This window comes from Myotis brandtii, unplaced genomic scaffold (assembly GCF_000412655.1).
Source record: "Myotis brandtii unplaced genomic scaffold, ASM41265v1 scaffold915, whole genome shotgun sequence".
Taxonomy (NCBI): domain Eukaryota; kingdom Metazoa; phylum Chordata; class Mammalia; order Chiroptera; family Vespertilionidae; genus Myotis; species Myotis brandtii.
In genome coordinates this window covers 1,573,551-1,585,401 of record NW_005371769.1, presented here as the reverse complement: position 1 = coordinate 1,585,401, position 11,851 = coordinate 1,573,551, and the positions used below count along the sequence as shown (strand labels likewise).

General features: G+C 54.7%; 1 protein-coding gene across 4 annotated transcripts; it reads left to right on the top strand.

The window, feature by feature from the left end:
• The first annotated feature begins 1,196 nt into the window (after positions 1-1,196).
• LSM14B (LSM family member 14B) lies at positions 1,197-9,473 on the top strand. Of its 4 annotated transcripts, XM_005885591.2 has the most exons (9): positions 1,197-1,399; positions 2,273-2,402; positions 3,142-3,258; positions 5,075-5,245; positions 5,460-5,537; positions 5,744-5,905; positions 6,165-6,315; positions 7,784-7,968; positions 8,427-9,473. In XM_005885591.2, the coding sequence occupies exons 2-8, from the start codon at positions 2,333-2,335 to the stop codon at positions 7,953-7,955; spliced, it is 921 nt and encodes a 306-aa protein (XP_005885653.1). In that variant the 5' UTR covers positions 1,197-1,399; positions 2,273-2,332; the 3' UTR covers positions 7,956-7,968; positions 8,427-9,473. The 4 variants fall into 4 exon arrangements, with proteins under 4 accessions (XP_005885653.1, XP_014388311.1, XP_014388310.1 ...); XM_014532825.1 differs by lacking the exon at positions 3,142-3,258; XM_014532824.1 differs by lacking the exon at positions 5,460-5,537.
• Positions 9,474-11,851: the final 2,378 nt, after the last annotated feature.

The window sequence follows — 11,851 nt, the reverse complement described above, 5'->3', positions numbered from 1 at the left end:
GGGGCAGCTGGCGCCCGCCACCCGGTCCCGGGGGGAGTGGGCTCCGGCCTCCCCAGAAGGCGGGGGTGAGGACACCCGGCTCCTGCAGGCCCGTCTGGAAAGGATTAAGCGGCCGTGGCCTTGAGCCCGAGTAAATAGCACGTCTTATCGGGACGCATGTGGGCATCGGAGCCTTGGCAGCGAGGTGCCCCGTTTAGAGTGCTTGCCGCGCCACCCGGACATGGCTGCGGGTGGACCTTCAGGGACCGGTGCTTGCAGGGAGCCACGCCGAACCTTCTGGGACCCTTAGTGGAAGGAAGATGGTTGGGTTGTGGCTCTTTTCTGGGCTTGTTGAGGCAGGAGGTGGCCTCAAAGTTTCTTTGTCTACGTCCTCCGAGAAAGATGGCGAGTGTCCTTTCTGTGCCTCTTCCAGAGAAGTTCGGAGTGCAGCCGGGTCTAGAGTCCCTGCTGGTGTGGGTCTGGGTAGGCGAGGGAGACGCCAGAGGCCTGCTAGCGGGCAGAGCTCCCTCCGACGTCAGAGGGAGCCGGGCCTCAGGCTCCAGTCCTGGGCAGACGGCGCTGCTCAGGAAGGTAGTTCAGTGTCAGGAGCTGTGCGCTCCCCTGTGCTCCGGGCACTTTGCTACATTTCCATGACATTCCTGTCGCAGCTGGAGCTGTGCTCAGATTAGATAGAGGGCGCCCCGGAGATCTCGGTCTCGGGAGACCTGGTTGGGCTCCGGGCCTTGGGGTAGAGAAGCCCCGCCGTGGACACAGGAGCTGGTGGGGCGGGTCAAGTTCTGGATCCCCTCTGTAAAGGCTCCGCCCAGGCTGGCATGGGTCGGAGGGCGGAAACGATTCTGTCAATGTATTCACTTCTCTCCAAGAAAAGGGGGCACTGCCCAGGGCTCATGTGTGGAGGTGCCCATCAAAAAGCAGCTGTTGGGCTTTGAATCTGCCAAGTGAGATGTGAAGGGGGGGGGGGCGTTCTGCAAAGCAGACCTTGTTCTGCTGTGAGCACATTGAGCTTCGTGAGGCTGCCAGGCATGGGAGTTGTTCTTGGTTTTTCGTGACCTAGAACTTTTTGGAGCTTTGCCAACTGGGGTCTTGTCCGTTGAAAACTGGAGGGGGGAGTAGTTGAAGTGTGGAAACCCGGTGCTGGGCTATGGGTGGCACCCAAGGAAGGGGCTGTAGCCGTAAAGGGTTGGTTGAATGGTCTTGGCTGGGACAACTAACATGTTTTCTCCTCTGCTCCTAAGTGAGGTCCTTCGGTACTGAAGACCGTCCCACAGATAGGCCTGCCCCTCCCAGAGAGGAAATCTATGAGTACATCATTTTCCGGGGAAGCGATATCAAAGACATCACAGTGTGTGAACCTCCAAAAGCTCAGCACTCTCTCCCTCAGGACCCTGCCATCGTCCAAGTGAGTGCAGGCTCTGCGCCTGTGGGACACAATCTCTGAGGGGTGCTGGAGGCCAAGTGGAACTTGGTGTCGGCTGTTTGGCCAGAGCACTCAACTCGAGGAATGGCCTTTTAATGAAAAGTTGTTTAGTTTTTGTCCAGGCTGTTGGTGTTGCTGTGGAAAGTCTTAACTCCTGCAGCATCAGTATTGTGTGTGGAGACAGACATGCTGTGTGTGTGTGTGAGTGTGTCAGTGTCAGAGGGGGGGTGAGTGTGCTCAGGGAATCGGTGTTTGTCCATAGTTTCTGGTTGGGTCAGTCTAAATCCCCAGCGGGATGGTGTGCATGGCGTACGATGCTAGCAGGGACAGCAGGACTTGCTCTGTTAACTCTGCCCAGATGTTAAATTGCAGTGCTGTGTTATGGTGTGTTTTGCCCAGGATTACCAGGGAGCCCAGGTTCATGTTTTCTCTTGACTTGTAAATGAAGTATTCACCAGCTCCTTTGGAGCACAAACTGCAGGGAGAAACCCCTAAGTGGGCCTGAGAGAATGGGGACTCTTGGCCTCCTTCCCATTGGGGGCAGGGCCAAGCCAAGGATGGTGTGTCTTCTCTTTTGCAGAGCCTAGACTACCTGATGCAGGCAGTGGGGAGCCATTAGAGGGATTAACTGAGTTAGGAGAAATTTGAGTGAGAATTACCTGGGCAGGTGGAGCTGGGGATAAAATGTGGAAAAGGCAGCTGTAAGCTCCCTTAGACCATCCTGGGAGCTTACCCCTCTGAGGGTCACCCAAGCTTCCAAGAAGCAGGCTGGCAGATCCGGGTGTCTGTCCCTGTCTGAACAGGCCGGGCGACGGGGGCCTGGCGCTGCTCTCACCTGTGTGTCCCCTTGCTCAGTCTTCCCTGGGCTCGGGCTCCTCCTTCCAGCCGCACGTGCCTTACAGCCCCTTCAGAGGGATGCCGCCCTACAGCCAGCTGGCCGCCAGCTCCCTGCTCAGTCAGCAGTATGCAGCTTCCTTGGGTCTAGGTGAGTAACCTTTCTTTCTGCTAACCTGCTGTGCTGTGGCCTCCTGAAGCGGGCTTCAGCTTCTGATGGGGACACTGTCCTTCGAGTGCTAGGACGTTCAGTGACTGCTCACTGAGAGTAGGGGAGGCAGCAAGGCTGGGTTCTGGAACAGGTGAACCAAATCCACGTTCATTTGGTGTCAGCCCAGGTCTGGGGGAGGCCATGGTACATTGCTTCAAAGACCTGATAACTTCCAGGTGTAATCACAGTGCGTCTGACTCCTTGCACATTTGTGAGCCTGTAAATGTGAAGCTGAAATACAGCACTGCCAGGTTATTTCTTCTTCATTCTCCTGTCGATGCCTCGCTCAGAAATTGTTTCCCCCAGTTGATAACCCTGGAATAAGACTATCCCAACACATAGTGAGGGTCTGCCTGGGCCTGACCGAAGCTCTTCGGAGCAGTCAGGCCATGGGGTTGGCAGCCTCACCCACCTCGCTCCTGCTCTGACGATAGGGTGTGATCAGGCCCTCGACGGTTGTGTGGGTCCCTTGCTTCTGAGTCCTGTTGTCTTGACTGCTGCTCCTAGTGTGGCAGTGCCCTCTCGGCCCGGCTCCTTGTGTTTCTAGAACAGGTTTGTGTGAGCAAAGTGTCCTAGGAGAGATGCTTGGCTCTTTCCAAGCCTGCTAAATGCAAGACAAGTGTCTCATTACTTATCTGTGCCCTTTCTTTTTGCTCTTCTCTCCTTTCTCTTCTTTTAGAGAAGCTGGTAAGCCCTCCAGCCTCAGCCGCAGCCTCCAGCCCTAGCTCCTCTCCATCTCCACAGCCCGTGTCAGAGCCTGACATGTCCTCAGAGCCACACCAGCTCACTTCCAAGGGTAACGGCAGTTTGGGAGAACTGCACGCTGTCTTTGCATCCTGAGAGCAGGGGCGGGTAAACCATAGATAGCCCAGAGGGACAGTGGCTGTGACAGAATTGGCTGAGCCTGTGGATCAGTTAAGCTGCGTTTCTGGTTCAGCACATGGTCCTGACTTAGGAACTCTGGTTTTAAAGAAGGGCTAGAAAGGACCAGGGAGCCCTTCGCTTGCTGTGCTGTCACTGCCACGTGTGGGCACTGCCCTCTGCTCAGAGGGCTGTCCCCTGGCTTTTGGCCGGTCCTCTGTGGTCTGGATTGCTGGGGGAGCCTGTTGAGCAGCTGCATGCAGCTCTGGGACCTGCGAAACATTCCTTTCATCAAAATTGGGCCTCACATGGCTGAGTACGATGAAGCCACTTTAAAGTTGGGTGACCAACCCAAGCTCTTGACAGGTGAACAGTGTGGGCTGATGTCCGGCCTGTTAATGCTGGTGGTGGGGGTTTCTGGCCTTGCTTGGCGTTGGTTCTTTGCGTTTTGCTGGGGGTCTGGAGTTGACATGCATGACTGGGGGCAGAGCTCTCCCCACACCGTGTGGAGACTCACTCGGTCCAGGATAGTGCCTGTCAGCCTGTGCTTTGCATGTGCCCTGCACGGGCGCCAGTGCATTTGCGGTACCAAGGAGTGATGCTTCACCCTCCTTAAATGTTACACAGACACACTGTTCTTAGGATCCTGAAAACTGCCGAGGCAAGATGGTTTAACTGCTCCATCGGTGTCAGAGAAAGCAGAGGCCCAAGGTTCTTGCCTGTGTGCTAGAGTGTGAGGACTCAGTTGGGCTGTGCAGCTCAGGGAAGGCTGTGCTGGGGAGGTGACAGGCCAGAGGAAGTGCTCTGGGGCAGTGCCCATTGTAGGGACACTGCAGTTGCCTGTGACAAGGCTGTTCCAGTCAGCCCTAGGAGTACTTTGATCGGGTGACACGGAATTGGTCACAGTAATTTCTCTGGTTTTTGTCCCGTTGGAAAAAAAATTTGTGATCTTCACTTGTCCTGAGCTGCCCCTCTCGGACTAAGGACCCCGAGGTTAGGGCTGGTCTTTTCTGTCTCAGACCTTGGTGCACTTCTACCCACAGACCCAGGACCGGGTGAGAGGGGAGTAGGCAGCTGATGAGTAAGGCACATCCCTCGGTCCTCTTTCTTTAGAGGACCCTCTTGTGAGGCTCGGTTTCTGAGCATGTATGTCCTGTGCTCAGGGCTGGGAGTGCAGCTCCATTGCCCAAGGCAGCCTGGAAGCCTTCGTTCTTCAGGACAAGCCTGGACCCTCGAGAGCACCGCAGGCCGCACTTCTCTGTAGTCAGCGCTACTCATCTTTTCTGCTTTGTTACGCCTTACGCAAAAACAGCAGTATCCCAAGAGCTTAACTCCAGTGGCTGACCACTGCATTTTCTGGACAGTCCCAGACTGGGATGGTTCTTGCTCAGCGTGGGCCAGTATGGAACAAATCCTCATACAGCATCTCGGGACCACCAAGCCTCCTTGGGGTCAGAGCTTGTGTGGTTTTTTGAAAGCCATTTCTAGACCACCTGGGAGGTGCTCCTTGTGGCCAGGTGTTTTCCCTCTGAGGGGTTTCCTAACAGAGCCTGGGGCTCAGCTTCCAGGCTGAGCTGGCCTTGCTGCCGGGGCTAGCCGCAGAGGGGCGGCCTGCTGAGGGGGCTTGGGCTGGGTTGGGTAGACCCTCTCTGGGTGGTTGCATCTCCCCCGGCTTGAACAGAAGTGTCTGCGGGGACTGGGGAACTTTCTCCTTTTCTCTGTTGTCAATCTGCCTTCTCTCCCCAACTCAGGAGCTGGTTTTCCATCCATCCCAGTTGGCAAGAGCCCCATGGTGGAGCAGGCTGTCCAGACTGGTTCTCTTGATAACCTGAACGCCAAAAAGCTGTTACCTGGCGGCAAGGGCACTGTGGGGGTGCAGCTCAACGGGCGCCCTGCCCCGCCAAGCGGCAAGAGTGCCAGCGGTACTGAAACACTCGCTCCCTGGGGTGTACTCCCTCTTCTCACTGTGCACGCTGCTGCCTGGGGGCTTTGTAAAAGAAATCGCGCCCCTCCCAAACACCACATGCATTTGCAGGGCAGGCCCCTGCCGCATGTCCCCTGGGGTGGTGCCACCTGCTTCCTTCCCAGCTTCTGCTCTGGCAGGCGCTTGCCTTACTATCCCCTTTTGCGCCTTAGATGTAGTTCAGCCAGCCGCTGTGCAAACGCCAGGGCAGGTGAACGACGAGAACAGGAGGCCCCAGAGGAGGAGATCAGGTAACAGCTGCTGCCACGTTTGGGCGTGCTCTCTGCCCCCACCCCCAACCACCCTGCCTGCTTCTCTGGGCACAGTTTCAGGGGTGCTAGGGCTCAATGGTGGCTTCAGTGTGCTCTCCTCTCTTTTCCTCTCTTTGTCATCTGTCTCACACTCAGTAATATCGTGTTGGTGGCTCATCAGCCATGACTGTCGTTTCTCCTCACAGGGAACAGACGAACAAGGAATCGCTCTAGAGGGCAGAGCCGCCCAACCAACATCAAGGAGAACACAATCAAGTTTGAGGGGGACTTTGACTTTGAGAGTGCAAACGCCCAGTTCAACCGCGAGGAGCTGGACAAGGAGTTCAAGAAGAAACTGAACTTTAAAGGTCTGAGTCCTTATGTGGAAATCTCCCTTGTTCTCCATGGAGTACCCACAGAGTGGGTCAGACAGCTGGAGCCGTGAGATGGGGGTGGTGGTGATGGGGGCTAGTGTGGGAGCTGTGCCCTTTAGGGTGGATGGCATGGGCTGGAGGGAGAAGTCACTTAGCACAGAGCAGTCATTTGGCTGCTGAGTGACAGCGGGCCTGCCGAGGACAGAGGTGCTTTTCTGCCTCCAGCAACTCAGTGGGCTCCACTTCTCTGCAGATGACAAAGCTGAGAAGGGGGAAGAGAAGGACCCGGCAGTGGTGACCCAGAATGACGAGGCCCCTGCTGAGGAGGACCACCTGGGGCCCAACTGCTACTATGACAAGTCCAAATCCTTCTTCGACAACATTTCCTCTGAACTTAAGACCAGGTGCGGGGGCAGGGGTGAGAGGGGTGGGGGTCCGGGTGAGCTGGTGGGAAAACACACACTGCCTCAGTTTCCAGGACTGGGACGCACTCTCTTGGTGACCACTCAGGTCTCAGGTTCAGGGCCCTACTCACATGTCTGCCACAGTGGATGCATCCATCCCGTGGTGGCAGCATGGGAGGCCCTGGCAGTCACAGGCACTGAGGGGTCTGCCCGAGCCCCACTCCCACTTCCCTCCTGGCTTCTCTGCCCTGCCCATTGAGGCTGGGCTGGCCCCACCCCCCAGCCGAGTGACTATGGACTTTCTTCCTGATTCCCAGCTGACCCTGGAGGCCTGAGGCCCGGGCGACCTGAGTCAGCCTGCGTGTTAGGAGTGTTCTGTTCCGGGTGCTCTTTCACCTGACGCTTGAGGCTGGCACCCCTCGTGTGATTTGTTTTCAGCACCTGACCGCTGGTTACTCAGGTGTTGCCCCGTGAACAAGCTAGACCATGAGAAATCTGAGCGGCATGCTGCAGAAACTCTGATCCCTCCACTGGCAAGCAGAGTGTCAGGCACTGCTGAGCACAGAGGGTGCAGCCGAAAGTAGGCTGGGGCTCCTCACCACCTGCGCTGAGGGCTTCTGGCAGGGACAAGTGGATGCGGAGGGGCAAGATACACACACAGATTGAAATGCATTGAGGAGAACCGGGCGGTGACTCGAAATGGGCCAAGAGAGCAGGTCTCCAAGCCTGTTCTGTTGGGCAGGGCAGGCAGCTATTAGAGGTTGGGAGCCCAGGATTGAAGCCACCTGACCTTTTACCACGTGGGTCTTCGGTGAGAGTGGCTGCAGGTGGCCACTTCCCAATAGTTCAGGTGTCTCAACTGGGCCTGGTGATGGAGAGAGGCTTGGCTTCTAAACTGCTTTGAAGGTGGGGCTGATGGTTTGCTGGCAGGATGTGAGGAGAGCTGGTTGGCCTCAGTGGCAGCTGGGACATAGCTGCTGTTTCTTTAAATGAGGAGGATTATTAACAGCTGCAGGTATTTACTAGCGGTGCTTGGGGAGCTCAAAGGGTTCTGGAGCCATGCTGTGCTGGTCCCCAGCACCCGTAAAGTATAAGCACACCCTTGGGGACCCTGCCCATTTAACCCAGCCCCTCCTCATCTGGTAGAAACCTGTTTGGGGGGGGTCCGTGGTCTGCTCCAGGCCTTGGAGACTGTGCAGGCCTGAGCCCAGCAAGCAGGTGGCTTCCATTGGAGTGCACTAGTGTCACGGGCTTGTTTGGGGGACAGAGGCGTAAGCTCTGTGCCCAGCAGCCTAGTCCCATGAGGAACGGGCCTGGAGCACCTGTAGTGTTGGTTGTCCAACTGCAGGGGGCCAGCTGGGTTGCCCTCGAATGGCTCCAGGAACACAGTGACTGTCCTTCCTCCCAGGCTGAGAAAGCTCGGATGGCTGCCCCTGCAGTCAGTTTTCACAGCCCTTGTCTGTTTCAGTTCCAGGCGGACCACGTGGGCTGAGGAGAGGAAGCTCAACACGGAGACCTTTGGGGTGTCAGGAAGGTTTCTTCGTGGCCGTGGATTCCGAGGCGGACTGCGGGGGGGCAGGGGCAGTGGCACCACCCGGCGCAACCCGACTTCCCACAGAGCCGGGACTGGCAGGGTGTGAAGAGCAGCCGGAGGTGAGTGGGTGACCTGCGGGGTCCTCTAAGGGGAGGGCATGGGGTTGCAGTACCCCTGCAGGGAGCCTCTTCAGGAAGCGCAGAGGTGAGGCCCGCCCTCAAATCTCCAGGGGGCTCTTGGGGACCCTGGGCCCAGCGTTGTCAAAGTGGGTTCCCGTGCAGGAGGGCCGGGTGCTTGTTCCTCGGGGGAGGGGGGTCAGCCAGGAGAGCTGGTGACAAGCCAGGGTCTCGGTGCAGCGTGGTCCTGCCTTTTTCACAAGGTCCCGGGTGACGTGTGTGCCCCTTAGGGTCTGGGTGGTAAGAGGGTCATGGTGGATGGGACCCGGAGCTGCCTACTACGGCATGCGTACAGAAGGAATTTTCCTGGTGGGTTGTGATGGGGGAGTCTAGGAAGCCTTGGCCTGACATGGGGGGACGCCTGCTGAGCGCACTCATGTGGTGTCATGTTCCCCCTGCAGGCTCCTGCAGAGGCAGCGGCAGAAACGAAGCCGAGTGAGGACGCTGCACTTACTGGACAGACAGGCGTTGGGTCACCGTTTATTACTTTTGTTTTGACGTCATGGAACTTGGACATGGTCCGAGTTAGAACTGCTCATGTTCGGGGAGTGTTTAAGGGTGACCTCTCTGAGGTCTCTGGGTCTTTCCTCTTCAGTTATGCACAGTCTACCTAAGGTTTTGGTGTTTTGCAAAAAGTTTTCTAGAGCGAAAGCTTGATCTTCACTTTGAAAAAAAAAATTTTGGGGGGACAACTTTTTTAAAGTGGACCGTGTGGCAGCCAGGCACAGCTCTGTCACCCAGCTGGCGCTCATGCTGCTGGCCTGGTACCCCCACTGCCACTGGTGGGCCTCAGGAGCAAGGCAGGGCCAGCCCAGGGGGTGTGGGGTCGGGTGGGCCCCAGCAGGGAAAGTGGAGTTCCCGCAGATCATGTGTGAGCAGACAGACCACCTGATGTTCAGGGTGGTGGTGTCGAGGTTTGGACTGGCAGGCTTGGCACTCTTGGAGGCACAGAAGGGGCCTGAACATGAGCTGGGAGCTGTCTGTTACTCAGAGCCTGGCTTCCATAGGAATGAGGATTGGGGTGGCATACCCATCCTTTCTGTCCTGCCAGTCAGTGTTGGACTCAGACCACTGTTCAAGTCTCATCCACTTGGAAATGAGCCAGTCTTTTTTGCAAGCTCGGCTGACAGAGCTCCGAGTTGTAAATAGTTGTGTTTGTTTTGTAGGTGGGTGGAGGGAGGTGGGATGTAAACTGTTGCATGAGTAAATGGGTCACCTTAGTACAAGCATGCTCCCCCCCTGAAGACAGGGCATCTTGGTGAACATAAGCACCTTGGTAACTAAATCCCTAGACAGCTATAAAGATTTTGGTTCTGTATTAAGTTACTGTAAAAGCTTGGTTTATTTTTGTAGGACTTAATGGCTAAGAATTAGAATGTAGCAGTGGGGCTGCTCTGTTGGAGTAATGTATATTGTAATTAAAATAAACACGCAAACTTTAAAATCTTCTCTGCTTTGAAAGTAAGTGGTCCTGTTGACTCTGCCTGAACCCCATCACACCCGACAGGCCTGCCGTAGGGGACCTCTGATGCTCTTGTCTCAGCTGGACTGGGCAGTGTCAGGCCCGTTCACCATGGGCCACCCTTTTGGGATGAGTGGCTCTGCTTTCGTGACACAAAGTAGTTTCTAAAACTCGGTTCACAAATGAACCTGATTCAGAAATGGGCCCTGGACTATGCAGAGCAGCAGACAGGCTGGTTTCAGACTTTGAAGCATCCCTCCACTCTAATGGGTTTTGGGTGACTTTAGAAGCAACACACTGGTCAGCTGTTTCCTCCCTCCGTACCTGCCTGTGGTCCAGTCAGGCCCAGAGTTCGACTGAGCAGCAGGCCTCTGAGGTCTGGGCCTGGCTGTCTCTCATAATTTGACAAGTTTTTGGCAAACTTTTTTTATTTTTTGCAACTAACATCCTTGACCAATGAAAACAATCCCCCCAGGTGCACATGCTAGATTCAGATAGCCAGGGCACGAATTTGAAATTAGTTGGGAACAGCTGAACTAAAATATTCTCTGTGCTGAGATTCTACATATTGTCAATTCAGTTACCATGTGTGACCAACCTTGCTGCTCAAGTCTTCAACTGAAAACCATTGTGACAATTGCCTGTTTTAGGCTGGACTCAAGTATCTGGGCCTCTTGACTCCTTTTTAGAAGGTAGATTACATGTGCCCTCAAGGGGAATGTGGAGTAAGAAAGCTACTGACTGAGGCAGAAAGGGGACCCTAGAATCCTAGCAGAGTTGTAAGGGGCAACCAGCTCAGGGACCCAAAAGCCAGCCGTCACCAAGACCAGCAGCCTCCCGCAGAGTGGCAGGCCAGTGGGCTTGTTAGGGTTTTCTGTAGGGACATTAAGACTGACCTACACTGCTGCTGGCCTAGAGGCTAGGACAGTGATGGCGAACCTATGACACGCGAACTCATTTTTTTGGTTGATTTTTCTTTGATATTTATTATCAAAAATATAAATCTTTCGTTTTACTATGGTTGCAAATATCAAAAAATTTCTCTATGTGACACAGCACCAGAGTTAAGTTAGGGTTTTTCAAAATGCTGACACGCCAAGCTCAAAAGGTTCGCCATCACTGGGCTAGGAGGATAGGTTTTCTGGCTAAAAAGTGAGCGAGGCACTGGCTGGGTGGCTCAGTCGGTTGGAGCTTCATCTCGTACACCAGTGGTCAGCAAACCGCGGCTCTTTGGCCCCTTGAGTGTGGCTCTTCCACAAAATACCACGTGCGGGCGCGCACGTAGAGTGCGATTGAAACTTCGTGAACCATGTGCAGAAGTCGGTTTTCAGAAAGGAGATAGACGAAACAAGTGTACAAGACGAGTGTGGATGGGAGAGTTGGAAGGGGTCGACCTCAGCGAACGTACCTCAATCAGATTGAGGACATTTTTAGCAAAGGCCAGCTTAGGAGTACCCTAATGAAGTTAATAACAATGTACTTACCTATATAGTTTAAGTTTAAAAAATTTGGCTCTCAAAAGAAATTTCAATTGTTGTACTGTTGATATTTGGCTCTGTTGACTAATGAGTTTGCTGACCACTGTCGTACACCAAAGGGCTGTGGGTTTGATTCCTGGTCAGGGCGCATGCAGGAGACAACCGATCCATGTTTCTGTACCCCCCCGCCTTCCTCTCAAAATCAGTAAACATCCTCAGTGAGGATAAAAAGATTAGAAAGCAAGAGGGTGGGTAACAGTAAGCACCAGGCCATAAGTGCCAGGCCTTGCACAGAGCAACTACGTGCCAGCCGACCTTATTACCTTCAGACACAGTGGCTCCTGAGCGCGCGCTCCATGAACTGATGGATCCCACAGCTGAAGACGTAGTTAAATTATCCAGCAACTGCCAAGATACTCGCCCTTTATCTGAGGAAATTGCGGAGTTCCTCCGGGAATTCTGTGAGACACTTGAGTCCACAACTCCAGCTGCACCAGAGCCACAGATCTGCATGCCTCTGACTGCCCGTGGTGAAGAGAGCCAACCTGAGTCCGCTCAGAACCAAGTGATGGCTCCTTTGACGCCCACAATGACGGTTTCTGCATGTTCTAATATCCCTGGGACAGTCCTTGACCAGAACTCAATAACTCTCCCTGTTAATGCCTTCGATAAGCCCCCTGGAGAACTAAATGAGACTGTCTCCATGGACCAGAAGGTGACCTCCTTTGATCAGAGAAAACCCACAGCAACCTCCTGGATGATAGGAGGTACTGACAACCCAAAGACATTGTTCACTGATTGCCAAAAGACAACCATCACTGCAAACAACATGACAATCTCCAAAGAAGGTAGCCAGAGGAAGACCCTCAGTGATGAACAGACTGTC

Bases quoted from the DNA above. Each gene is read 5' to 3' on its own strand.
- LSM14B (XM_005885591.2), top strand. From the start codon at position 2,333: ATGCCGCCCTACAGCCAGCTGGCCGCCAGCTCCCTGCTCAGTCAGCAG. The intron at 3,259-5,074 runs GTAACGGCAGTT...TCCCCAACTCAG, and splicing joins ACACCAGCTCACTTCCAAGG to GAGCTGGTTTTCCATCCATC. The intron at 5,538-5,743 runs GTAACAGCTGCT...TTCTCCTCACAG, and splicing joins GCCCCAGAGGAGGAGATCAG to GGAACAGACGAACAAGGAAT.